Source organism: Nyctibius grandis, chromosome 8 (assembly GCF_013368605.1).
Source record: "Nyctibius grandis isolate bNycGra1 chromosome 8, bNycGra1.pri, whole genome shotgun sequence".
In the NCBI taxonomy this organism is placed as follows: Eukaryota; Metazoa; Chordata; class Aves; order Nyctibiiformes; family Nyctibiidae; genus Nyctibius; species Nyctibius grandis.
In genome coordinates, this window is record NC_090665.1 from 43,262,994 (window position 1) to 43,288,645 (window position 25,652).

The 25,652-nt window shown below is 40.1% G+C and overlaps 3 protein-coding genes across 7 annotated transcripts in view; 1 reads left to right on the forward strand and 2 right to left on the reverse strand.

The window, feature by feature from the left end:
* Positions 1 to 787: 787 nt before the first annotated feature.
* On the reverse strand, positions 788 to 19,960 carry ORC1 (origin recognition complex subunit 1). The gene is made up of 16 exons (XM_068406810.1): positions 19,863 to 19,960; positions 17,890 to 18,017; positions 16,345 to 16,514; positions 15,551 to 15,926; positions 14,593 to 14,890; positions 12,718 to 12,822; positions 12,172 to 12,373; positions 11,027 to 11,133; positions 10,131 to 10,232; positions 9,459 to 9,630; positions 7,630 to 7,737; positions 6,715 to 6,864; positions 5,354 to 5,473; positions 3,684 to 3,850; positions 2,416 to 2,503; positions 788 to 1,045 (listed from the first exon to the last, which is right to left on the reverse strand). Exons 1-16 carry the CDS (start codon positions 19,949 to 19,951, stop codon positions 851 to 853), a joined length of 2,577 nt encoding a protein of 858 aa, XP_068262911.1. The 5' UTR covers positions 19,952 to 19,960; the 3' UTR covers positions 788 to 850.
* A 1,127-nt stretch (positions 19,961 to 21,087) lies between these two features.
* On the forward strand, positions 21,088 to 25,518 carry PRPF38A (pre-mRNA processing factor 38A). The gene is made up of 10 exons (XM_068405688.1): positions 21,088 to 21,268; positions 21,341 to 21,500; positions 22,053 to 22,174; positions 22,695 to 22,780; positions 22,954 to 23,064; positions 23,628 to 23,740; positions 24,273 to 24,299; positions 24,379 to 24,476; positions 24,826 to 24,874; positions 25,112 to 25,518. The coding sequence occupies exons 1-10, from the start codon at positions 21,139 to 21,141 to the stop codon at positions 25,152 to 25,154; spliced, it is 939 nt and encodes a 312-aa protein (XP_068261789.1). The 5' UTR covers positions 21,088 to 21,138; the 3' UTR covers positions 25,155 to 25,518.
* TUT4 (terminal uridylyl transferase 4) overlaps positions 21,718 to 25,652 on the reverse strand; it is a 53,353-nt gene continuing 49,418 nt past the window's right edge. For 4 of the 5 annotated variants that reach the window (XR_011048594.1, XR_011048595.1, XR_011048596.1 and 1 more), the window contains one exon: positions 24,352 to 24,531. The gene's annotated coding sequence lies outside the window, so the exon portion shown is untranslated. Of the gene's footprint in view, positions 21,755 to 24,351; positions 24,532 to 25,652 lie in introns of those variants that run through there. The other variant, XR_011048593.1, reaches the window with a different exon arrangement.

Below are 25,652 nucleotides of genomic sequence, written 5' to 3' on the forward strand. Positions count from 1 at the left end.
ACCTACAAATCTGTACAAAAGTGAGCTCTCTCTGAGAAGTCACTTCTCTAATACCTGCAGCTTAGGCCACTTCCATTTTTGATTCACTAAGATCACTCAACAAGAACAACTTCTGGAGCCTGTTCCACCGCAACAATTTTAAAAAGTTTCCGCTTTAAAAAGTGTTTTCAAACTGTCTATCTCCAACTGACTAATGCGTTTTGGTGAACAGTTTGATTACGAAAGCAGATTTCAACAGACCTGCATTACCTGAGGCAATTTCTTTGAAGCAATCCTTGATATCACTCAATTAAAAAAAAAAAAAAGTTAGTTACTCGAATGACAAATTTCTTCTAGTATTTTTACTTCCCTGGTAGCCAGTCTCTTCAATTAAAATATTCAGCCTTGACTGCAAACTGAAAGTTCCTTTTTATTCCTTTATCAGTAACATAAGTTTAAGCACATTTTAATGTCTTTTATACTCAACAAAAGTCAATGAAGAAAAGCTACATAAACTGCAATGCCACAAGGACACTGCTGGTCTTAACAGACCGAACAGAAAAAAGCACCTTAGCATGAGCAGTGTGATGCAAGTCATCAATTTCAAGTTCATACACCTCAGCTGAAAGGGGACTAGTTACCAGCACATAAAAATATTTTAAAAACAAATAGTTTGATTTCAAATATTTAAAATGCTTTGAAGCAAATTCTTTATTATAAAAAAAAAAAGTGCTTTAATAAATCAAACATTTAAGCAAAGTATTTAGAAAAAATACATCTCACCATTTCCATTTTATCAACAATTTAAAATAATAAAAATAGACAATATTTAAAATATTTATACGTATTAAAAATTAAAATCTCTATTGCCTTATTCATCCTTGAGTGCATACATGACATCGTCCTGGCTGATATTTAGTTGCACCCGCATGTGAAGATACTTATTACTGGACTCCACCAGCAAGAGCCTGCAGGCGCCAAGTCTTGAACAAATTGCCATAATTTCTGATACTGTAGGACTCTGCATGCCTTCAATTCTACACAATGCTACATGTTGATGATAGACCTATTAAAAAAAAAAAAGAGGAAAGGACACAGGTCATGTTTATCTCCTGCTGCAATTGAATAGGCCAAGGTGACAAAGAGAAGCTTCCTTCCCTCCACATCTGTGGGAGGGGAGGAAAAACCAGCTCCAGTCCATTCAGATGAAATGCACACGTGCTGCTGTTTCAGGACTTTGTTAGGACTTTGTCAAGGAAACAACAATTCCAAGCTATAGTTTCCTTTTTCATATAGCCAAAAAGCAAAACAATTAGCAACCTACCTTGTCTGCAATCTTTTAAATATATCTTTCTATCTGTTACTATACCTCTTCTTCCAGGACTATGTGCACTAAAGCTTATACAGCAGATTAAGAGTTGACATATAATTAATTACATATCAATTCACTCAGAAGTGATATTCAGGCCCAGTGATGGGTAAACACAAGTCACACTGACTACAAACATGAAAGATCACAACTTAGAAAGGCATGATACACCTTTAAGCACAGGAGAATTCACTTGTCACAAATCATACAGACTAGTAAATCTGTAACAAGAATCAGTTGGGGTCTTCTGCTTTTCTACTTAGAAAAAGCAGAAAAAAACCATTTTGGTGTTAGAGGAAAACTGAGGGAGAAATGCAACAAAGCAGTCTAACAAAATATTATTTGAAGTTCAAGAACCAATTGCCCAGTGTTTCTATGCAATCAACTGATGCAATGTTCAGAAGCCAGTAATGGAAAATGCAATTAAACTGCTTACTTACAAACCCCTAGAACCAGATAAAACTCGCAGGTTATTTTATACATAAACATATAGTTCTAAACATTTTTAGAAGTATCAACATTTAGCTTACATACAGTGAATCACAAAATGGACTCTGCAGAGTCTTCACAGCTCTGCTGGTGCCAAATATTTTACGGATCTACTAAAAAATTGAAGTTACTAGTGATATACCTGCCTCTACTGAGAAAGACAGTGACATAGAAGTTGGAATCAACTTTCAGTTTTCCTCCTATGCTGCCTGATATTTTCAGGTTCTCTTTTATTTCTCCTGTTACAAAGCATGGTAGGTGGAGGCATGCAATGTTTTCAGATGCAGGCCAAAAAAATCACTTTGTCATCCAGATCACTGGTAACATTAACACAACAGCAGGTGTTTCCAACTATAAGTGTTTAGTTCCATTGAAAAACAGGTGGTAGCATTCAACTAGGCTTTACACCTGGCCTGGACAGCCATGCCCCAATTTACCTTGCTATCATATTGTCTTCCATCATTTTAAGAATAAAGCCCCCAAATATTTAAATATTTACACTTTTGCCTGATAATTTTGACAGTGCTCCCCTCTTTTTTAAGAGAAAAAAAAAAAAGTACTCTGAAACACGAACGTACCTGTTGAACTGTTGCGTCCTCAACTCCTGCCCTGCGAAACTCTGCTAAAATTGCTTTCAAAAAGATTTGTTCATGCAATGATGCATTCCTGAATACCAAAACACAACAGACCAAAAAAAAAAAAAAAAAAAATCAATCTGCGAAGTTTAGAACTTATGAAACATCAAGAAGTCTGGAAGGGAAATTGCTTGGTAACCACATTTTTAAATGCAGGGTATTTTTCTACCCGAGAGGTGTAGTTTCTGTCAACAAGCTGTTATAATATAACCTGCAACTCTGGCACCACAATACCCTGCATTCACTTCACCTCACCTCTCTTTCAATGTATCCGAACACAACATTTCATTCTATACATCATACATGTTCTACAGTGTGTTATGGTCAACTTACATTTATGAATTAACAAATGAACATTGAGGTTTTCAGGCATAAGTAAGCACACTAAAAGCAGTACTTACATATCCAACAAATATCATATTTGCACCTCTTAGTCTCCCCCCTCCTTGATGAAACAGATTCTCTTCCTTTTGACCAGAACCTGGTAAAGCACTTTACCAGTTGCAGCTTGTGCAGAGCACTGAAGGGCAACAGAATTCCTCACGTGTATTCCCTCAGGAAACCTTTTGGAAGTCCTATCTCTTTATGTTAAAGAAAGAAACTAGTTCAAATGGGAGAGTCTTGCATTCTGCTCAGACATCTGTGGCTGCATCTAAGCAAGCAAAGACAGTAGCATAATATAAGCAGATATGTAGAGGGGAACAGTTGACTCTTGAGAAACTGGTGCCTACACTATGCACATCTGAGTGGTTTTTCCTGTAGTCTAGCTCAAAGTCTGGTCCACTACGCTGAATGACCACTAGTGTTTGTAGTTGTGGGTTCCTGAGTGTAGCTTCCAGATTTGGTTCCAACTGTAGGAATTCAAATGTCTGTACTTGGAAACTGCTGCTCAGTGAAATCAATGTACAGTAAGCAGGGACAACCAGGAAATTTCAAAAGCCCCCTCCTGATCTGAGCTAGCACACTAAGATGGAAACATCCTGCATAAACTTGTGCAAGTGATTTCTACGCTTGTTTCCCCTGTCTTTAATTCCTATTTTATACATCTCTCCCCTAGCTGTGCTGCAAGGTTTGTTTTGTATCATACTTCAACAAAGCACAATGCATCGCATATGCTCCCTAAGGGTGGTGAGGACAGACCGAATGTTTTTGAAAAAATAGCTCAGTGAAAAAGACACAAAAGCAAAGGAATTCCTCTGAGAAATTTTTACCTGATTGCATTTATGTATGGTGATGAAAACATCTCATCTATGGCTTCTGTTACGTGGGCCATCCTGACCATTCCAGGGGTTCTCTTTTGGCTAGCAAACTCACAGATCTCAGTGGCCCTTCTGCAGATATCAAGGCAACGCCTTGCATCACCAGACAGTGCTGCGACCTGAAAGTAAACATGACAGGTTTGTAGCAATATTTCCTACAAGTTGAGAAGAGTTTAGTAAGAATCAATAGACAAAAAAAAAAAAACCTGACCACAAAACAGGAGAGCAATGCTACTGTGAACTATGTTACTAGACTGTTAAATAACAGTCTTACTGACCAAAACCAACAGAAGCAACCCTCCCACACCCCAGCCCCGATCCAGTCATCACAAATTCAAGACTGAACTTTTTCTCTATAACCACACAAGTCAGAGGTTTAAAAAAAAAAAAAATCTGGGAAATTTGATGTGAGCAGTTCAGTTCAACACCAAAAGTTTTCAGAAATGTTATCAATACCAACCCTACCACAATCCATGTTCATGCAAAGAAAAAGGGTGAGCAAAGAACTCCTCAGTTTTTCCATACTCAACAGAATATTGATTTTAAGAGCGCACTAATATTATTTAGTAGGTCTCAAAAAATCATCTGGGATAATGAATTTACATTTACAAGTGCCTGAAAATTTTTTAGGTATCTGAAACTTCTGAAACTAAATACTTCTTAAAACCTCACTTGTGGTTTACAATTTTAATAAAGCTATGTACGTTCGCTAGGTAAAGTACTGGCCTAGTTTTTCCAGTAGATGCTGATAACATATGAAAGCCCTAGAACCCAGCTGGAGCCAAGAATGAGAAATCCTCTAGAAAAACTAATTGTGAGTTATTTTTCTAGATTTTTCTGAAGAAAATTCATACTAGAAAAACACTGCAGACTATTCAGTCTGCAAAATCATCACTATTATTCTTACAAAAAGGCAGATCCTTCATAACAAAACAAATGCTTATATTTACTTCTGACATATTTATGAGTACTATTTCAATCTTACAATGATGCTTAGCATAAAAAGTTTAGGCGTATAGGGGTCGACAGATGTTCTAAAATAATTTTAATAGATTATTTTAATGCATAATTGCTAACATAAGACATTAAACAATGCATACATCTTAATTTGAGAAGCTAGTGATCCCTAATGTATTTTTTTTTTGTACAACTCAGTATTAAGACTGGCAACAGAACAGGTAATATCTATTATGCCAAGGCTTTAAACATCTCGAGAAAGAAAATGAATATGGATATTTCCACTGCCACACTATTTTTTTTTTTTTCTTCTAAGATCATCCAATGACTCACATTATGCCAAACACTGGAGAAAGATGACATCTTACCATTATGCATTATCACTACTCTTGTTGTCATGCCTCCAGCTCTTGGAATATACTGTTGCCTTCTCAAAGTAGGTGGAAAAAGCAAGGACACTGCTTTAGCAATGTTTCCTGCAAAAATACCCTGTATACCTTACAGAGAGCGTAATATACGACCTGCTACTTGCACCCCACTTGTCTCCAATACAGAACACACAACCACAGAACCAAGTCTGACTACTGTTACAAAATTCTCCCCTGCTGCCCCCCACGCTCTTTACCTAGTGCAACACAAAGAACATAGATCTGTACTGTTTTTACCTTTCTAGAAACGAGCTGAATTGCATCCTCTTCAAATGCCTTCATGCTGTTCAGTCTGGATGAAATAATTTGCTGTAACTGTTTGTAGGTGTAGGGCTGAAAGGACATTCTGGTGAGGCCCTGTAGTAAACAACAGAATACAGTGAGAAGCATTTGTAGTGCTTGAAAACTCTCAACTGCTCAAGCATAGCCTGTATATTTAAGTTTTATTTTCTCTGATAAGAACAATCTTTCACATCCTTCCCCTCCAAGTGATATCCTTAATCAGTTCTTCCCCTTCATATTTGTGAAATAAACATTCAAATCCACAAAACTCTGACTAAGTGAGGACCACTGGTTGGACCGCCCCCCACTGAAAGGCCTGAGGAGTAAGCGCTGCTGCTATTAGAATTCAAATTTGTCTTACAAAATTCGTAAACAAATCAGAGACACCTAATATGGAAATCTTTTGATTACAACTGTTTACATTTTATTTTTTAATATAGTAACAGCAGAAGCTGTGAAAAAAATATTCATCTCTCCTTTAGCAAATCTGTATACATGTATACAGTCATACTATCGGCTTCACGTTAGCAACCAGCCAAGAATTAAAAATCCTCTTCTGGCTCAAGCTAATAAAAACAGCTTTCAGATGAGAAGGACAATCTATGTTACAGATGGTGCACTGCCTTTCATATTCTACAGGAGGCCTCAGTTTTGCATTTCTTATGCAAAATTCTTCCCTCTTGTGACTATATGGACTCAGCTGAACTACAGGGTTAGCGGGGGGGGGGAGGGGGGGAAGCAATCACACACTGTGGGACTATTTTTGAGTCACAGAAGGATAGAGGCACAGAGCACTGTTTTTGCAAATCACTTTTCAGAGCAATGATGACGAGATGACCTAAGAAAATGTATTCAACACAGGTATACCTTTCTGTCCAAAGGTATCCAACAAAAAAATCTATCAGCTGATGACAGCAAAGAGAAAGAAGTAACTAGGTGCCTGGAATGAAAGGGGAAAGAGGAAGGGAAACCAGGAGAGAATTCTTCTGAAGTCTAGAGTAAGCAGCTTAACCACGAAGCATGGTATTTGATTATCCAGACCTTAATATGTTTAAAAAGACATCTGCATTCTTAATTCATTCTTACAAGAACATAGTGTACTTACATGGCATAACATCTGATTAGCAAGCTGGCTCCTAAACTTACTTTGCCAAGATTTATGCATTCATTATCAGCCCTCTGGAGAGGGAATTATAAAAGCATTGTTTAACCTCTGATGTAACCAGTCCGACCTTTCTCCTGGATTACTTTTGATTGCATACAGTATTTCATCTGTTCTCATTTTATAGCATAGCAACAAAACCACTAGGACATACCAGCCTGCTAGCTACTCTGTTCATCATTATTCTCTCTGGCAAGTCCATGGTGTTAGCAATGGCCAAGATGATTAACTTGGAGTGCTTTTGAGTTGGCCAGTCAAATAAATTGTACATCACATTCTGTTTCCGGGTCCACAGAAGATCAAGCTGCAGAGACAGAAAAAGAAGAATTAGACTGAAAAAGAATGGCCTTGTATTTGCAATACCTGATGGGGGTTTGAGAAAACTAGCTCTGCCACAGAAGTCTTTTATGTGATTCTGAACAAGCTGTCTCTGTTGTGTTTCCTTTATCCATCTACTAATACTGCATTTTCTGAATTAGGGCTCTAATCTCTTTTGGAAAAGCACAGTCCTACTAGATGCTTGAACAGTATTAATCACAGTAAAGTGATTAAACAGCTGGAGTTTTTAAACACTACTGTGATATTAGTACTACATCTAACAAGATTAAAAGACCCTCCATGTGAGAACCTGAATTAGCTTACAGCAAAAAGTAAGGGTGCCTTTGTTTATTACTGAACATAGCACATTCAAGGAGTTTCAAAACTAGATATGACTTATTTCACTGTGAGTTTTCTCACTGGAAAAGCAGCAGCTTCCAGACAAAATACAGTTGAATTCTATGGTATTTAGGACTTGACAGAACAACTCATTCCATGACTTGGATGAAAACAAAACAAACCAACATGAAATCCAAGTCAGAGAACAATATGGCAGCAGGATACTTGCCCATTTAAATTCAGCTTCCTAATAAGGCTAAAAAGACTATTTGTGTGTCTTCTCTCCTAAGCCTATTCCTTTTAGATAGCATATGATATACTCTAAGCATGTATAATCTGTCTTTTTCCATCCTCCAAAAACTCATTTCTTATGATACTTCAAGGAAAGAGAATGAAGGATTCTTTGCCTCACCTCATCTACCATCAGCACTGTGGTCTTCCTCTTTGGTCCAGGTGTATCGAACAGTTTCGCCAACAGTACTGCAGCATGGGTTGCTGTCACCTTCTGACCTGTCAGTAACTGGACAAGGATTAAACAATGTTGCAGGTTAATCACACCAAAACCCTGGAAACAGGAAGTTTAACTCCTATTTGGTTTTAACTTTTCTCTAACACTCAACACCAAGAATCTGGATTTTTTTTTTTTCCCCATGGCAGGGGAGTAAAAAAAGAAAGAGTAGCTCATAAGACAGTTGGGTCTACCAGAAACTGTCCATAAAGCAGAAGAGAAAGAAAAGAATACATAGCTAAAAAGAAAGGCCACCATGATTTCCTGCAGTTTGTCTTAAATACAGGTTCCTTAAGAAATCCTGAACCCAGTCTCAGAAGGGCTCTAAACCTAGCATACCTCAAAGGGTGTCCCTGAACACAAAACACCTACTGAAAACCTAAGTCAGTTGACAAGAATAGCCTGACTTCAGTAATCTTTGCCTCCCCTTAAAATATCAATGAATCATCAGCAGGATCTAGAACTAAATAATTTATTCAACTCTAAGCTAAAAAAAATACCTTCAACAAGAACTGCTTCTGCAATAATCTACATGGCAAAACAGGTGAGCTGACTGTACGTTACCGCTTCCCTTGCAGGTCCAGAGATATACAGAAATCGAAGCATGACATTTCAAAATTACACTATATATGCTGAATCTTTTAGGGGAGCATGTAGTCAAATGAACCACTTATTTCTCTGATTCCTTCTGCCTCAGCTGTGCAACTGGGCTAGCTTAAAGAGTTCAGGGCCTGTGGGGGGCAACAAATTTTACTTCCAAAGGCCTATTCTTTACTAATATTAAAATTTTAATGCTGAACAGATAGGAACAGAGTGTTAAAATAGATTAACTTGTCATGAAGCCTTTTACTATGCTAAAGAAACACAGCAACCTGGCTACAACAAATCCCTCAGCAAGACACTGTCTATGCTGGTTTGAGGAAAGGATGCAAAGATGTAAGTTTAACTCCCAACTATGAGGGCAGGGATAATAGAACAATGTATGCCACTTCCTGCTCAGACAGAAGATGTCAAACTTAAATAAATGAAGCAAAAGTTTATAAGAAAATGGAATAGATGCTTCAGGAAACCATAATTTCATTTCCAGGTCACTGACTTCAAGTTAGCCTAGACTGACAAAGGTCTTGAGCAGTTATTGTCTAATGCTTATAGGGTGATCTTAATCCAGTCCTCAGAAGGTTAATTCAGACCCATATAAACACAAGCATAGGCAGTAGTCCCAGATGAGATACTGCAGACTAGTTTGTCATGGAAATCTGAAATACAGTATTGTTGACAGAGATGGTCCCTCTTTCGCTGGATTGCTATGATGACAGACCAATTAACCATTAAGACCCCCTTAGTAATTATTCTACTGGTACACTGACTTCCAGAGTTGTCATCTCAGTAACTTTTTAAGCATACATGTGCAGAAAAAGTTATAGAAGGGGAAAATATCAAAAGAATCTGGTTTAGATTTTTTTTTTAAACCTGAGTGGATGTAATAAATCAGGCTATTTCCCAGCCACTGACCTTATGCAGCTGGAAGCAAAATAGTTCAAGAAGTTGGCCATGGCCTTAAGTTAATTATTTTTTAACCTGCTCTAAGATAAAAGCATACAGTCTCTCAGAGGGATTACTTGGAAGTATTGATAGGTTAAGTGCCTTGAATACTGTAACACATCGAGGATCTGATGGTAAAGCATAAGATCTCTTCTTTCAAACCAGAGAGCCACTGAAGAGTCTCTACTTACCTCTAGTATCTGCACATAAGCTTGGTGAGGGTCAGTCAGCTTCATGCCATTGATCTCTACAAACTGGAATGGTGGTAGCTCATCATTTTCTGCAGCTTGCTGAAGACAGCGAATTACTTCATGAACAGTTGCAGTTTTACCTGTTCCAGGCACCCCAGAAATGTACATGCACCTACGAAAGGAGAACACCTTTTCAGCAGCCTGAGCAAAATGGCAACACTCTTAGGATTAATGAGCTGGAATTCCTGGGCTCTGAGACCAGCCTTGAATACTGCTCCTCTGTCACTTCAGGCAATTCCCTATGTTTCAGTTACTTTATTTGCAAACTGGGACACATAACACATTGGAGGATCATGATGATTTTTGTTATTACTGAAGCAATTAATAACCTAAAATACTTTATAAATGTAATTTGCCTCTTTTAAAATGGTTTCCCAGACATCTAAAACTGCCTAGTTACATTTTGGTCTTTAATTTGAATCTGTACAATAAAGAGGCCCACATTCTTTCTATGCACAACCCTTCTTAAGGAAGGAAAATATCAGGAAAGTTAAACTAGGAACTTTAATTCAGCCAACTGATGATAACTTTTTAAATAAAAGTATTGTTGTTTGTCTGGCTGCTGTTATGCCATAGGTAGATGTGATCTTGGTTACAGTCTCACAAACTCACCCTCCTGTTCCATCAATAAGTTTGCTTTCCACAAAGTTATAAATATCCTGGAATTCTTCCTCACGACAAGGCAGAGATTCTGGGACAGCAGAAACATGCAGCCTTTTGTTTAAAAAAGAAAAGAGCAAGAAAATTGAAATAGGAACTCCAAGGTTTGCATTTTCACAGTTCTACCTGAAGGGCTTAATGAGGAAAACAAATAGCCAGACACTCCACCTTTCACAGTTGTGTGTAGTTTTTCAAATCTCTCTTAGATAGTTTAAGTCTGAACACCAACGTCAAGTATCCCAAAAGAAACAGCCTAGTCTCTCTATATGTGCTTTTAGGTTTTAAGAGGGCTGAACAGTCATATTTGTAAACAAACAGCATGAATATGCAGAACAAAGATCTAGCTGTTTTAATTAACAAAAAATTTGTAAGTCAAGGGATAGGATAAAACGGGTGAGACTGCTTACAGGAAACTGAAAAAACTAAAACTCAGTTTGAAAGATACAGTGAGTCCTGAATGCATGTCAGACCTACAACAATACCTGTAAAGCTTTTTCACACACCAAGAGGAGACAGATATTGTACCTTTATGATCTAAAGCTAGTAAGAGAGGATCTTTGTTTTTCTAATGTTGCACAGAGTAAAGACAGGTGCCTAATTCTGAAGAACTTAGCATGGACTGCTTATAATAATCTGAAATTGTAAAAGTAGTATTGTCAGTACTACTAGTATTTTTAAATCTAGCATCGTACTGTAAATTCATAAATGCTCTTCTGGTATCAAAGCACCACGCATTTTTACCAAATTTATTCAGTATGGTAAAGATGACATTTCTCTATTTCAGCATAGCCTACTGCTATGCACACCTGATGCAAAAAAGATTATTTCCTCCCCTGAGCACACATTACCTCAGTCTGGCTTCTTCTAGTATACTGGCTGGTTTCTGTGCTGCATGGTTGCGCCTGGGAATTTCAGGAGTTGCATTCCGAGGTGTCTTGGGTGTTCCTGGTAACAGCTGCAAAGAAAAGTTACAACCTCAAACAGATTTTCTACATATGGCAATTTCTACTGGAGACTGATCATTCACACAAGTTTCCCAAACATTACTTATGCACAAAGACTACTCTAGGATGCCAGAGTACAAGACGAAAAGAGAAACAGTCTTTACAAAAGGGATTTAACCAAACAAGCCTCATGGTCTTTTCTTCCTAAGGGAAAAAAGAAACTGGAAGGGGGGTGGTCACAAAGACAACTACACCATTTAACTGTCTGAATAATTTTTAAATTGTTTATGCCTTTCTGAAGTGCTGTGATACAAAATGATCCGATTCTTAAGAAACAGGAAGCAACTAGAAATTGATTTATCTGAATTTCAACTAAAAAGCCATATATCTTAATTATTCTTCCTTGTTGCGCTTACAGGTTCTAGTTATGCTACTATTTCTGTGTTAGACATTTCATAAACACAGAGTAAAAATTAGCCCTTGACAGTATGTACCCAGCTATGGTGCTGAAACAGTCTTAACATGTCAGGCCTAAGATTCATGTAGCCTGGTATCCCGTCTCCATCAGCAGGCATAGAACTATGAGAAACTGCTGGCCACACTCTCTTTGGCATGGCCTTCAAGAGCCTTCAAGAATCAGAATAGCTCTACTGCCAACCACAAAGTTGGTCTTATGGCTTTCTGCTATATATATAGACTGCACTCAACACAGACTGTACAGAAATAGAACTAAAATGTCTCAGTGTGCAGCTTACAACAAAAGCAAAAATGGTGGCCACAAATGGATTCATCAGTTTGTTCAGCTCCAGCCAAATCCAACATTTTCCCTGCTTAGGCTAGAGTTTTCTGATCAACATTGTCTCAACATTCACTATATGCAAGTGTGCTATACATTTGCATAACCTACTCATGCCAATGTTCATATGAATCAAGATAACGTGTCATTAAAAGCTAAGAGGTTCAGATACTTTACTTCGGTACACAGCCATCAAGCATTCAAATAACTGGCTTAGAAATAATAAAACCAGCTCTTTTAAATGGAACCTTACAGTTTTCTTCAGGGTCTTAGCAGGAGTGTGAACTGAAGACTTCCTCGAAGATTTCGGGGTGCTCAATGTTCTGCTTGATTTAGTTTTCTTTTCTGGTGTAGAGAGCACATCACTCTCCTCTTCCTCACTACTTGAACAGTAAGAGCTATCTGAGCTAGACAGAAAATCCTCTTCCTGGTTCAATTCTAGTGAATTTAATATGCTATGAGAAACAGAAATGACATGAGTTTAAAAAAACCACATACAACTCTACACACCACGGAGTATAATTTGATACATTTTCAGCTTTTTCTGTAGTTACTGTAATCAGCAAGCCAACATATTTTCCACTTGAACTGTTAATTTTCCATGGCTATTTCACAGTCTGGTTTAAAGGAAGTCAGTTTTCTGATGAAAACCATTTCTGAACATGACAGTTTTCACCCACACTGCAATTAAGCTGTACCTCTAGAACCATTTGCATTTGAATATTAAGCTAAACAAACTACCAAGGCTTCAAGCTATCAATAACAATCTGAATAAGATATCATGAAAGCAAAAGCTTACCTGATTTGCTCTGCAATGAGAGCCTTTGTCTTCTGTGCACATGTTCTACGAGAATAAGGGGTCAATACAGGGCTCTGACTACCCAGTTCCTGATGTCCAATTAAACTGTAAAGAATAAACACAAAGCTATTTGTATTTCTTCTTTGCATCACACTTGGAGAGAAGGCCTTTCAAACTTCAGGCCCAACTGTAATGGCTGTCAATCCAGCATGAATTCTTGTTTACAGTTATTTACAGATTGGCTATGGCATGGATACGGGCAGCGCAATTTTTCCCTCTCTTGCACTCTCTTCAATATAACTTTGCCAAGAAAAAAAAACATAAAATATTTACTATAGTTCACTCATGATCTGTACTGTAAAGATTTTTCTGGTAAAGTGTGTTTCTATAAAGCTTTGTGAACCAGTTGAGGAAAGCTGCTGAGTCTAAAGAGATACCCCGAGTCCATAAAAGTCAAATTTGCTAGCTGAGGTATGATGCTGTGGCAACAGTGACTGTACTAGCACTACTTCAAAACAGATGTCTCTGACTTGGGCCCTATCAACATCATACCACTTTGTTTCCTGATGCACCCTCAGCTGGCAACAGCAATTTATTTCACATTGGCTGACAGCTGCCTGCACATTAACAGCTTTCCCTCACTTCTGCAGCGAGACACACATACATCGGTGAAGAGCACTGAATATATGCTGATAGACTTGAATTAGCAGCCAAATTATTTTGCAACTGTAACACTGCCCAACTGAAGGGACACTGGCTCAAAACAGCAGTGGTTTTTTGTTTGGTTGTGGTTTTTTTTGTTGTTGTTTGGGTTTTTTTTAAGAGAAAGAGAAGACAAATATGATTTCCTTTGGGCATCTCTTTGATCTGCCCTTTGGAGTAGATTTTTCTATTTGTGTTTTGAGATTCCTTGATTGTCTTCTTGGGCACTTCTCCATCCCTACCACTGAAACAATTCACTGTTAATGCAACTTTCCCATTACTTCAAACAACACAATGAGATGAATCACTTATTTGTAGACAGTTCTCAGTATTTTTTTAGCTCTATAAATACCACTGAAATACCATTACCTTATTAATGAAAAGTAAACATGTTTTTTTGGTATATAATAAGTGACAAAAATGGTGTGCAGATCCACCAAGTGTGGCACCCACATCTTTACTCTTTGAAAGCAAGAAAGGAGGAACACGACTGGTTTTTGGCTTCTTGCAACATTTTATACAAGAAAGTCTGATCCACTGTCCTCCTGCCCCAGCTTAGTGCCATTTTGAAAGGCTGTGTGAAGATATACTTAAAGAATTCCACTTTTTGATTTTGATTTCTTTCTACATAAAAATTACCATGGAAGTATACATACAATTATCATGAGAACTCTCGAGAGGCCTATCACTTCCCTTTCTATAGTTCAGCATATCTCAGTAGTTGTCACAAGCAGGGCACATTTGAGCCTGTATGACATATGTACAGTGACTTCAGGGAAACAGATTCTTATCCATGCTGATAAGTACAAACCATAACAATCAATATGACTTCAATTCCCTTTCCTGTCATCCTACTGTTCCCATTTCCAACTTCTTCTCTCTGTTCTTGTAACCACGAACTGCTTGTGTCCATCTTTAAAGTCAACTCCTCTGATGATCTCTCCAATCATTCATTCACCTCCAACTAACATACTTACTAGAGCTTCACCACAGTGCACTGGTAACTATTTAGGCTACCCCCACTTCTATCAGTGATCTCAAAAGGCAAAACGTCACACACACAGAGACTACACCTGCTTTTTTCTCCAGAAGTCATTCATAAATGTGCTTTAAGAGAACTACATACTAATATAAATCCCATACAGAAATAATTATAAAAAGGCTATCACTTACGATATAGTGTCATCTTTCATATTAAGATGCTTGGCTTTCTCACTGGAGTCTTTGACCTTACTATAGGGGGATAATCGTATTATATCACTAAAGCTCTGCCAGTGCTCCGCAGTATCAAACAGTGACTTTGACTTATCATTGGCACAAGGTATTTTTGGTGGTGAGCCTAAAATGCCAGTGAATTTCACTTTTCTTTTAGTAGCTGATGGTTCTAATGGTGCTACATCATCACAGTCATCATCCAAAAGTTCCAAAACTTCATGTCCCAGGAGCCTGCCTTTAGGAGATCTTGTGGGACCTAGGAATCAAGAGCAAAATGAACTTTTGTCAGGCTTTAATACGGCTGGTTTGGTTAACTTTCAGAAGATAACGGCACGACTGGCTCAGTGGCTGTCATGTAAGTGAAAGGAGATGGCATTACACTCCAGGAACAAGTAACTAAATGCATACAGAAGGCATACACTTCCTCTAAAAAGAAGAGTTAATAGAACACAAACTGATTTTTTCAGTTTTCTAACCCACCTCCATCACTTACAACTTTATGTAGGCTCCAGTTTGAAAATATGGCATGTTACATAGGATTAATGTACTTATTCAACCAACTCAATGTAAACACTCTAGTGCATCATTAGTCAGAAGATTAAAGTGAGACATTACGAGGTCAAGTTAGGCTGATTGGTAGCGTTTCAGCCAACAAGCACTTTAACTTAGACTTACCAGTTACAAATCAAACATTTGCAACAGCAATTGGATATAAGCAGTGCAGTTGCTTGAAATAACAGGCATACGACAAACAACTGATAAGCCCAAAAGGCTTGGGCTAACCCCAAAGCCTGAATAAGGTAGCTAAAAATACTGATGTTGAATATTACCGTTGTTTGAACTACCCAAAATGAAGAGGCACAAAACATACTACATTCAAAGCTACCGAATGGACAGAATATCACCATATACGTACTGTTTAACTGTAACTTCTTCCTTGCTGTTGGAGTTTTGATGCCATTAGCCATTCTTTGTGAATGTCTCTCCTTAGCGAGCGAGGACTTGGAAGCAGAATGTTTTGATTCTATTTCCAACTCAACGTTTTTTGGTTTTGTAGCACTCTGAACAACTCTCTCTGTCTCTTTTTTCAGGGGCAAAATGATGTCCGACTGAATAAATGAGTTTGAAGAGTTTGGGATGCCACCTCCTTTCTTATTAGCTTCTTTCAGCTTAGAGAATGTGTCAGGGGACAAAGCCTTAAAGCACTTCCCATCCCAAGACTGTTTTACATAGAAAGTTTGCTCCCTGTTTAATATAACGGGTAGTTCCTCCCCCAGATGTAGTGGTATTACCTGTAAAAACAGAAAATACCAAAACACACATACCTTAACATTTACTGTTAATTTAGTGTTCAACTATTTTCTATTCATAGATCTTATTACTGGAACTCATGCAATCCTTCATTATGTAGGGCAACACCTTCAACCTACATTTATATTAGCATAAGTTTATTGCACTACAGGACTCCCATCACGTTACTTCTTTCCACGCAAACCTCTAAATAAGCTGGCTGGCAATAACCAAAGTCATTTTGGGATGGAGGAAAGACAGAATATCAACAGTTTTCAACTATCCTATGTTAACTGTATCAACAAATACACATCACACATTTGGTTTGGGAGGGAATAAAGTAGCTGCACTGTTCTATTATCCTTTTCAAATTGTTTGCTTCTTTCTTCCCTCTGTGTGTAGAGGGGTTGCAGTACATACCATGACGCTTTTAATAATGGTCTCCACAGCGATATCAGTGTCAAAGCCTGAAACTTGATCAAAAAACACCTCTTGGGGAGAAACCTCTCTTTTAAGCAGTTTCCGTTTATTCTGAGGTATCTCTGTAGTACGACAGAACCACTGCACAACGGCACGTTTCTGCTGAGCACCTGTAACAATGAAAAAAATCAGCGAACATTAAGAATTTTATTGTATCGCAAACAGTTATTACCAGACCTCAGTAACTTTAGCTGAAATGCCATCAAGGATAGAAATCCTCCCTGGACACAGGTGAGAAAGCATCTGATAGGAGATTACACTTCCCATTTTCTAAGCTAAATTAAAATGTTCAAGTTGAGACTTTTAAGGACTAAGATAATGCCTACATAGGGTCTCAATCACAAAATACCTGCAGACCAGCTGATCCACCAGTTCACTATCACAAATGAATAGGTTCCTTATTTGCATAAATATGATCTAATCAGACCCCACTGACTGAAAAGAGTGACACAAAAGGAGAAGTGAGAAATTTCAGAAGAGTATTTGTAATTTCAATGCTATTTTAGAGGTAAACCAGAAACATGTTTATTAACTGCCTAACAAACCAGAGAATCCTACTGTTGAAATGTCTAGAAGAAAGTCTGACTAAATGCTATGAACAGATTCAGTGTTGAGAGCTAAAAGAAACATTTAAAACATATTACAACTGAATCTTAAGTTCCTCTCTACATTTTAAGGTGTTCATCTTTGAATGAAAAACAAAGCTACATATCTTTAACAAATTTGTCAGATACATAACAAAAGGAAAATCTTTTCAAGGAAGTTTCACAGGTTACAGTCCATCATGAAAAGAATATTCAGTTATATTACAATGAATCTGCATTAGTAAATAAGTTGGAGTGACATGTATTTATGTTTTTTAAAAGTAAAGAATTAAAAAAACTCAAAAAATTATTATGAGGACCCCAAACAAACAACAAAAGCTGTTCAAAGAAATCAGACATAGCTAACGAGTAGTTTCTAATTCAGACTCCGACATAGTCTTTGTATCACTCACCTTCCATGATTTATCTTTTAATATCTACCTTTTTCTAGAAACAGAGTTCTACAAGAGACAGAAGTAATGAGCTCCATTTATTCAGCCTTGTACCTTATTGCTAAACTCCCCTATGTCCAATGAAATGCAAGTGCCAGGGCTGCAGTGCTCTTGCTCCATTTGGATTCTCCAACCTCTAAATAAAGCATGAGCTCACACTGCCTTCCTAAAGGACCATTTCTTTTAAATTAGACAGCTAAGCAAAAAGGTTGTAAAAATTCAATGTCTTTAAGCTCTCTGTTTTTCCATCAAAATCAGTTGAAATTAGTCATCAGCCCCAAATATATGGGGAGCATGTGAATACAGATGCAGTGATTACCAAAGCCTAATTTCATTAATAAATTAGGGCAGTGATATGGGGTTATGGGCTAAATATATCCCCATGAAATAGATATCTTTAAAACATTTTAAGATTTCTCAGACAGGAAGTAAATTTTTGTTTCTCTTACCATCTTCATATAAATCCAGGAGCTGTGCCACAAAAGGTTGATCTGCATTCTCCCCTTCTACTAAAATAAACTCGCCAAGTTGTATACAGGTTTCTGTTCTGCTTCTTTCTGATTTAATAAGGATTCCTCTAGAAAGTGAATCCACACACATGCAGATTAGCAGGATTTCATATTCTTTATAATTCACATATCATTAAAGCTGACGGCCTGTCAATCTTACAGCTAGTTACACTCCCTCTTGCAAAGCCTGCAATTGAGTTTCCCAATTAAAAGCTTTCATATATATTTCAAATAGATAGTTAACACTTATATACATATTTAATTAATGTTTTTGTTTATACATTTTACAATCTATAACTCAAGAGCTTTGTGATAACATTTTTGTTATACACATGATACCAGACGGTTCAATTTAGCAACAGTTCAGCAACTGTAGGCCTCAGAGTTAGCAACGGTTCAGCAACTGTAGGCCTCAGAGTTAGCAACGGTTCAGCAACTGTAGGCCTCAGAGTTAGCAACGGTTCAGCAACTGTAGGCCTCAGAGTTAGCAACGGTTCAGCAACTGTAGGCCTCAGAGTTAGCAACGGTTCAGCAACTGTAGGCCTCAGTTAGCAACGGTTCAGCAACTGTAGGCCTCAGAGTTAGCAACGGTTCAGCAACTGTAGGCCTCAGAGTTAGCAACGGTTCAGCAACTGTAGGCCTCAGAGTTAGCAACGGTTCAGCAACTGTAGGCCTCAGTTAGCAACGGTTCAGCAACTGTAGGCCTCAGAGTTAGCAACTGTTTAGCAACTGTAGGCCTCAGAGTTAGCAACGGTTCAGCAACTGTAGGCCTCAGAGTTAGCAACGGTTCAGCAACTGTAGGCCTCAGAGTTAGCAACGGTTCAGCAACTGTAGGCCTCAGAGTTAGCAACGGTTCAGCAACTGTAGGCCTCAGAGTTAGCAACGGTTCAGCAACTGTAGGCCTCAGAGTTAGCAACGGTTCAGCAACTGTAGGCCTCAGAGTTAGCAACGGTTCAGCAACTGTAGGCCTCAGAGTTAGCAACGGTTTAGCAACTGTAGGCCTCAGAGTTAGCAACGGTTTAGCAACTGTAGGCCTCAGAGTTAGCAACGGTTTAGCAACTGTAGGCCTCAGAGAAGGCTCTAAAAGGCCTGCTCTGTGTTACCTTTACACAGAACAAACTTTCCTGACAATAATTTTCCTTTTAGCTAGAATAATAGAGAATAACAATAGGTTCTGAAGCAAACTACATGTTTTGTAGATAAGAGTTTGTTTATGGGATTGATAACAAGGTTCTAGTAAATAATGATTCATGCTGTTTACGCTTAGTCCCAGAAAAAACAAAGGTCTCTGCTAATTATAAAAGGGCCAAAAGACAAAACAAAACTGTAAAGAACAACTTTGTGATGTCTAAATTAACTTGATTCATAAACTCGTGTCAGAGGAGAGATAAGTCCAAAACGATATCTTCTTCTTGAGAACACATGTACTTGTAAACAAGAAGGCCTCAACCACGCTTGCGCAGAAGCACGATTAAAGGGGGATTGAGACCACCAGCAACCCCCAGAGACCACCCAAGACCCCTTCCCCAATTTAGTATGCATGCATAAAGACATTACATAATGCATTACATAATGTATTATGCATAAGTTTTTTTTTGGAATGGGTGGGCTTTTCTTGGAATTACGTATATAAGGAGCAAGCTTTTGTTCCTAGGTGTGCATGCTAGGAGGAGAGATCCCCCATGCACCCAGCGCTGCAATAAACCAATGTCAGCTTTCTAAACTATCATTTGGTTTGGAGAGTTTTCTTGGTTACTATTTTCCGGTAACACACATACAATATCATAACACAATGCTCAAAACCTTACTCATATTCTCACTGACTGCCACATTAACCTAAATGATGTCAGAAAGGTAAAGAAACCTTCATTAATTAAGTTTCCCTGAGCAAGCCAGAAATAAACGTTACTTACTTGTACTGGAAAGTCCTCAGTTTTCTGTCTGAGCTCATGGGTTTTCCATACCAGGAGTAGATAATTTTGCTTTGCTGACGGGTGTTCATGATTCCCAAGGAAAAGCTAACACAAATAAACAATTTTTTAAATTATTATTTAAAAATAAAAGCAGGGAAAGGCTCAAGATGGCCAGATACATAAAAACACCATCAATTCTTTCCGTGTGTACGACGAACGTGGCGTGCACGGGCTGACTCAGAGAAGCCCACCTTCCCCCAAGCCTCCAGACGCCTCCCCTGAGGGAGGAGGAAAAAGGGACGGTGTTTAGCAGTGGATTGTTCTTCAATGGCTTTTTTCACGTCCAGCGCTTGACTAACACACCTGACAAACAGGCGATTCCCTTGTTAGTGGCTACTTCGCTGACTCGGAGGAGGTTATCAGCCATTCTCTGCCCATAGCCAAGCCCCCCCGCTCCCCCGGCCCCGGGGGCCCGCCGGCCGCCCGCCGCGATGGCCGGGGCGTACAGCCGGCCGCTTTAAGACTTCACCTTGCTGTTTTTCGTCCAGACCCCACAGCGACCAGGCGGATGAGACCGTCACGAACGTTTCGCTTACGCTCAATTTTTATGTTTGGGTGGTTTTTTTTTTCCCCAAATAAGAATGTTCCCTCTGGAAACAGGCCGCAGGGCTCAAGAAGACGCCACCCCCGCCGCCAGTGCTGCTCCCCCTCGCCCACCTCAGCCCGTCGGTTTACAAGAGGCAGCGGAGAGCTCAGGCACGGCCCTACCTCAGGGTTCCCGCCCCCCGCCTCGGGCCGCTGCCCGGTTCCCGGTCGGCCTGCGGGGCCCCGGCATGGGAAGGGGTCATTAGCGCCGCCGGGTCGGACCCGCGCAGCGACACCGAGGTGCTCCACCACCCTCCCAGAGCCACCAACCCGCCCGCGTCCCTCACGGACCGCAGGGCCGAGGCCCACTCACCGCGGCGCCTCAGCGGACCCCGTGCGCGGCGGTGGCAGCGGCAGCTCCTACCGGCTCTAGGATAGAATTTCGCGCCAAAGCCCAACCGGGGCCCCGCCTCCCCGGCCGCGCGCGCACATGGCGGAAGGGGCGGGAAGAGGCCGCGCAGGACCCGCGCCATGTTTGCGCCTGGCGCCCCGAAGCCGCAGGGATGTCATTGCCCGAACATAAGATGGCGGCCGGCGGCGGCGCCCCGGAAGCGGAAGCCGCTGCAGCCCCTCCCGGAAGGGGAGCGGGGCGGCCCACCGCGGAGCTGGGGGGAGCGGTGTAGCGGCGGCCATGGCGAACCGGACGGTGAAGGACGCGCACAGCATCCACGGCACCAACCCGCAGTACCTGGTGGAGAAGATCATCCGCACCCGCATCTACGAGTCCAAGTACTGGAAGGAGGAGTGCTTCGGCCTGACGGGTACGGCGGGGCGGGCGGGGGCGGAAGGGGGCTCGGCGGGGAGCCCGCGCTGACGGCCCGTCCCTCTCCTAGCCGAGCTGGTGGTGGACAAGGCCATGGAGCTGAAGTACGTGGGGGGCGTCTATGGCGGGAACATTAAGCCTACGCCCTTCTTGTGCTTGACGCTGAAGATGCTGCAGATCCAGCCCGAAAAGGACATCATCGTGGAGTTCATAAAGAACGAGGACTTCAAGTACGTTGGCAGTACATGGGCTTGTTTGTCTCCTCGCGTGGTTGTCGTACTGAATGAAACGTAGATGGCCAAAACAGCCAAGGAAGCCTCGGTGCAGGGTTTCACTTTTAGTGGGCCCTGATAAACTCTTCTTGCTAGAAAGCGCATCCGTCCTCTTGCTTTCAAAACACTGCTCGCTTTGTCACTTGGGCTCCTGGAACCGCTTGCTTTTGTGGCGTGTGCTCTCTGTGATAATACACCTCTGCCTGAAGTATCTAGAACGAGATGCATTCAGGGAGCTGCATTAATCTACTTTTTCTTCAGTATTTCTTTCATGTCTGTGAGTGACAATGCAATTCCTGCATGCATGAGCAGCCCACACAGAGGTTATGTATGTATACTTGAGTACATATATGTACACACTTGAGTATTTGAAGGAGAAAGTCTAAATGGTCAGTTTTCTATTTATTTTAGTGCACTGATTTTCCTCAGAAACTTACAGGAAAAACTTTTATCTGATAAAACTACTAACTATGGAAAAAGCTCAGATATGTGAAACGGTTTGCTTTTCAGGTATGTCCGAATGCTGGGTGCGTTGTACATGAGATTGACAGGCACTGCCATTGACTGCTACAAGTATCTGGAACCACTGTACAATGACTATCGAAAAATAAAAAGTCAGAACAGAAATGGGGGTAAGCACTTTATGTAGTTGTGGTTTCCTGGTACTTTATAGATGACCTTTTGTTAAAAAAACATATTATGCTAGATAAAAGTAAATATTCTATTCAGTAATATCAGCTTAAAAAATTGTGGCACAACCACCTTTTTGAAAACTTACTTTTAGTTATTTATCCTTTGGATAGCCTGTTGCTGGTTTTGCTGACTTGTACAAATGAGAACTGCCTTGCTTATTTTGCTTTCCCCAAGGGCTTGTGTTTTCTGTTGGGCACTGAAAGGCAGTCCAGTCCCATAAATACCAAAGAACCACCCTCTGAGTGCTGGTTTAAGCACAGTGAATCTACTAATCCTAGCTGTGCTGTAATTTCCTCTCATTGCAAGATAAGCCTAATGATTTTCCTCATCTTTGAGAATGATTTTTGAAGTGTTGTTTGTCCAACCCACTTGACATAAATTGTCTGAAGAGTTTCATCTTTACCCTAGCCACTAGTGTTAATCTTCTTTGTCTTTTAAATGCTATTTTTTTCGCCCCAGAATTTGAACTGATGCACGTGGATGAATTTATTGATGAACTACTCCACGAGGAACGTGTATGCGATATCATTCTGCCTCGATTACAGGTTTGGAAAAGTAGATGGTTATGGAATTCTTTATTTCATCAGATTCAACAGCTGTATCAGCTACTGGCTTGTTGCATAAAGCGATGATACAGATCCTTCTGGCACACGAGATGCCTCCTTATGTGTTTGTTCTTACTTGGGTTATGTAAGATGAAAGTTGTAATTTCTCCTAGAAACGATATGTTCTGGAAGAAGCTGAGCAGCTCGAGCCTCGTGTTAGTGCTTTGGAAGAAGATATGGATGATGTAGAATCTAGTGAGGAGGAGGAAGAGGAAGATGAAAAGGTTGGTGAACTGTTTTGGAAAGGGATAGTTACAGCTGGTGCTGAACCACCGCAGAACACTTTATGGCTGATGAGAAATATTTGAGGGGAGGCACCAGGAGGCTGCTTGCAACTCTTATCTCCCCCCTTAACATATTTTCATCTAAGCTGCTTGTGGGAACTTGTTAGACCCTGAAGCAATTCTCAACTGCTCTGTGTTCGCCAAGCTTTTGTGTTTCCTGAAATTCACAAATCTAGATCTGTTCTGTGTTAAACATATTTCAGATAAATTGGTTTATAGACATATATAATGGAGAGAACTAAAGGTGGTGATGAAGGTTATGATGACCGTCATTGTCAATTCTGCTGTACTTAAAAATCAACAGTATCCGATGTGGCCACTCTAACTTCCACTTGGCAAGCTTAGGCACTCATTTCTGAATATGAAATACTTGAGGATGGGGAAGCTTGATTGCATGACTTTTGTAATTTGTATTAATTGTTCAGAAATCCTTACTGATAGATAAAAACCTTGATGAAACAAGACTTACAGAACTTTCTCCCCCCTCCTGCCATTGTTTCCAGCTGGAGCGAGCACCCTCTCCTGACCACCGCAGAAGAGGCTACAGAGACCTTGACAAACCTCGCAGATCTCCAGCTGTGCGATACAGACGGAGCCGAAGCAGGTCTCCAAGAAGGTGATGCATGACTCTTCTTGAGCAATGTTTTTACTTATTGTACTGCAGATGGCTGGAGCAAGGCACAGAAGTGGACAGTTCATCCAGAATCTCTTATGCCTCCCAGTTCCTTTAGCCACTTTCTGAAGTGAGGAGTTGCAGGGGACAGCCACAGTCAACCTGTCTGCCTGTTTCTCTAGTCCTTCAGTAACTCTTGAGCTTGCTGGTCAACTTTAGCTAAATTTGACAATAGAGCAAAGATATTAAGGAGAACCAAGGGCTTTGTTTTCATGTAAGCCAGAGGCTGCACAGAAATCCTGTTAATTTTCTTACTGATAACAAGCCAGGAAAAACTCATTACTGACCTCATCTGCTCACTGTATGGGCCAGTTCAGAAGCGTGTACTGCCTCTTGTGCAGGAGGCCAAACACAGGCTAACTGGGGCACAGGGGAGTGCAAGGGCAGCCCTGGTGCTGTTGCTGGAGAATATGGGAATTAAACCTGGTTCTGCTGATGATTTTTAGCGATTTTTTCTTTTCTCCCTCAATTACAGGCGAAGCCGCTCTCCAAAGAGAAGAAGGTAGTCTTTTATTCTATTATCTAATCTCAGAATGTGTGCGTTTTTAGTAAGTCTGTCTTAAAAGCTTCCTTTCTTGCAGTCCATCACCACGCCGGGAGAGGCATCGCAGCAAAAGCCCAAGACGACACCGGAGCAGATCCAGGGAGAGGCGCCACAGATCAAGATCTAAATCTCCAGGTAGTTTTGTCATTTACAGATTAACTCTGGCAAGTCTTTATCAGCAGAACATCCACTGCAAGAAAAAGCTGTGTCGTGGTATCAAGAAGATAGCATAGGTGCTTAATCTGGCCCATAAAACTTCTAGTTATATGAAAGCACAGCTGGAGAACTCCTCTAATACATGCAAAATTGTCTTGAGTACGTTTTTCAGGTATTTGCCAGGAGGTTAATTTGAGTGCCTAATTAAGGCTAGGGTTGTTCTGGCATTAGCTAGGACACTTGGTCACTAGAAGAAGCAGATTGCATTAGCAAAACAAAAAATAATTCCACGGTCTATGGAAGTAACTGTTACCTTTTCATTTCATAGGGCATCATCGTAGTCACAGACACAGAAGTCATTCCAAATCACCTGAAAGGTAAAGGCTTGGCCTGTTTCTTAAGGGTGTCTGTACTGCTGTAGGAGCTCTTACTTGTCATTTAAGCTTGGGGATTGAAGGTCTTCTTACAGTGCTGGAGATCAAATACTTCATACGGTAGCTCCCTCAGTGTTGTAGTCAAGTCACACTATCCATATTTGACCATAGAAAACACCACTGACTGCTATGAATCACCTTGGTCTTTCTAAACAATCACTATTTATTTTTCTGTTTCAGATCTAAGAAGAGTCACAAGAAGAGTCGGCGAGGGAATGAATAACTAACTAAATCCAGCACACAGTTTAAGGACCTTGAACTGCAGTCTAATAACTGTCCTATTTGCTTTACAGGACAGCTGGATATGTACTGGCTGCTTTAGCAGTCTATTTCTTTAATCCTTCTCCTCTTGTACAAGTCATCTTTGGTTGCGTTTTTTAATTAAAAGAAAGCTAAGGATACTTTTTATGTAGTTAGTTACTCATTCTCCTGATAAACAATTTAAAAAACAATCCTCAAATTCTGTTTGGTTTTTTTTTTTCCCAAGGCCTGTAAAAACTAGTGAAGAGCAATAAAAAAAAAAGGGGGACACTTTGTCTTTAAAGGCTCCTTGCTGTTTCTTTCATAATAACTTTGTTTAGATGTCCCCTAGTTGAAGCTGGCTTCATTCTTAAATCAGGGCTTTGTTTTGCCAAACAGCCACTGCATTCAGTTGCCAAAGTGAGAGTGTGTTCGAGTTACAAACACTGAAGAGCTACTAGCCTGAACTATCTCAAACCTC

Coding starts and splice junctions, on each gene's coding strand:
- PRPF38A (XM_068405688.1), top strand. CDS start 21,139: ATGGCGAACCGGACGGTGAAGGACGCGCACAGCATCCACGGCACCAAC. Junction 22,781..22,953: donor TCATTCTGCCTCGATTACAG/GTTTGGAAAAGT, acceptor AATTTCTCCTAG/AAACGATATGTTCTGGAAGA. Junction 23,741..24,272: donor CGAAGCAGGTCTCCAAGAAG/GTGATGCATGAC, acceptor CCTCAATTACAG/GCGAAGCCGCTCTCCAAAGA.
- ORC1 (XM_068406810.1), bottom strand. CDS start 19,951: ATGAACACCCGTCAGCAAAGCAAAATTATCTACTCCTGGTATGGAAAA. Junction 14,891..15,550: donor GAAGAAGTTACAGTTAAACA/GTACGTATATGG, acceptor CTTGATTCCTAG/GTCCCACAAGATCTCCTAAA. Junction 6,865..7,629: donor CAGTGCTGATGGTAGATGAG/GTGAGGCAAAGA, acceptor CTGTCTCTGCAG/CTTGATCTTCTGTGGACCCG.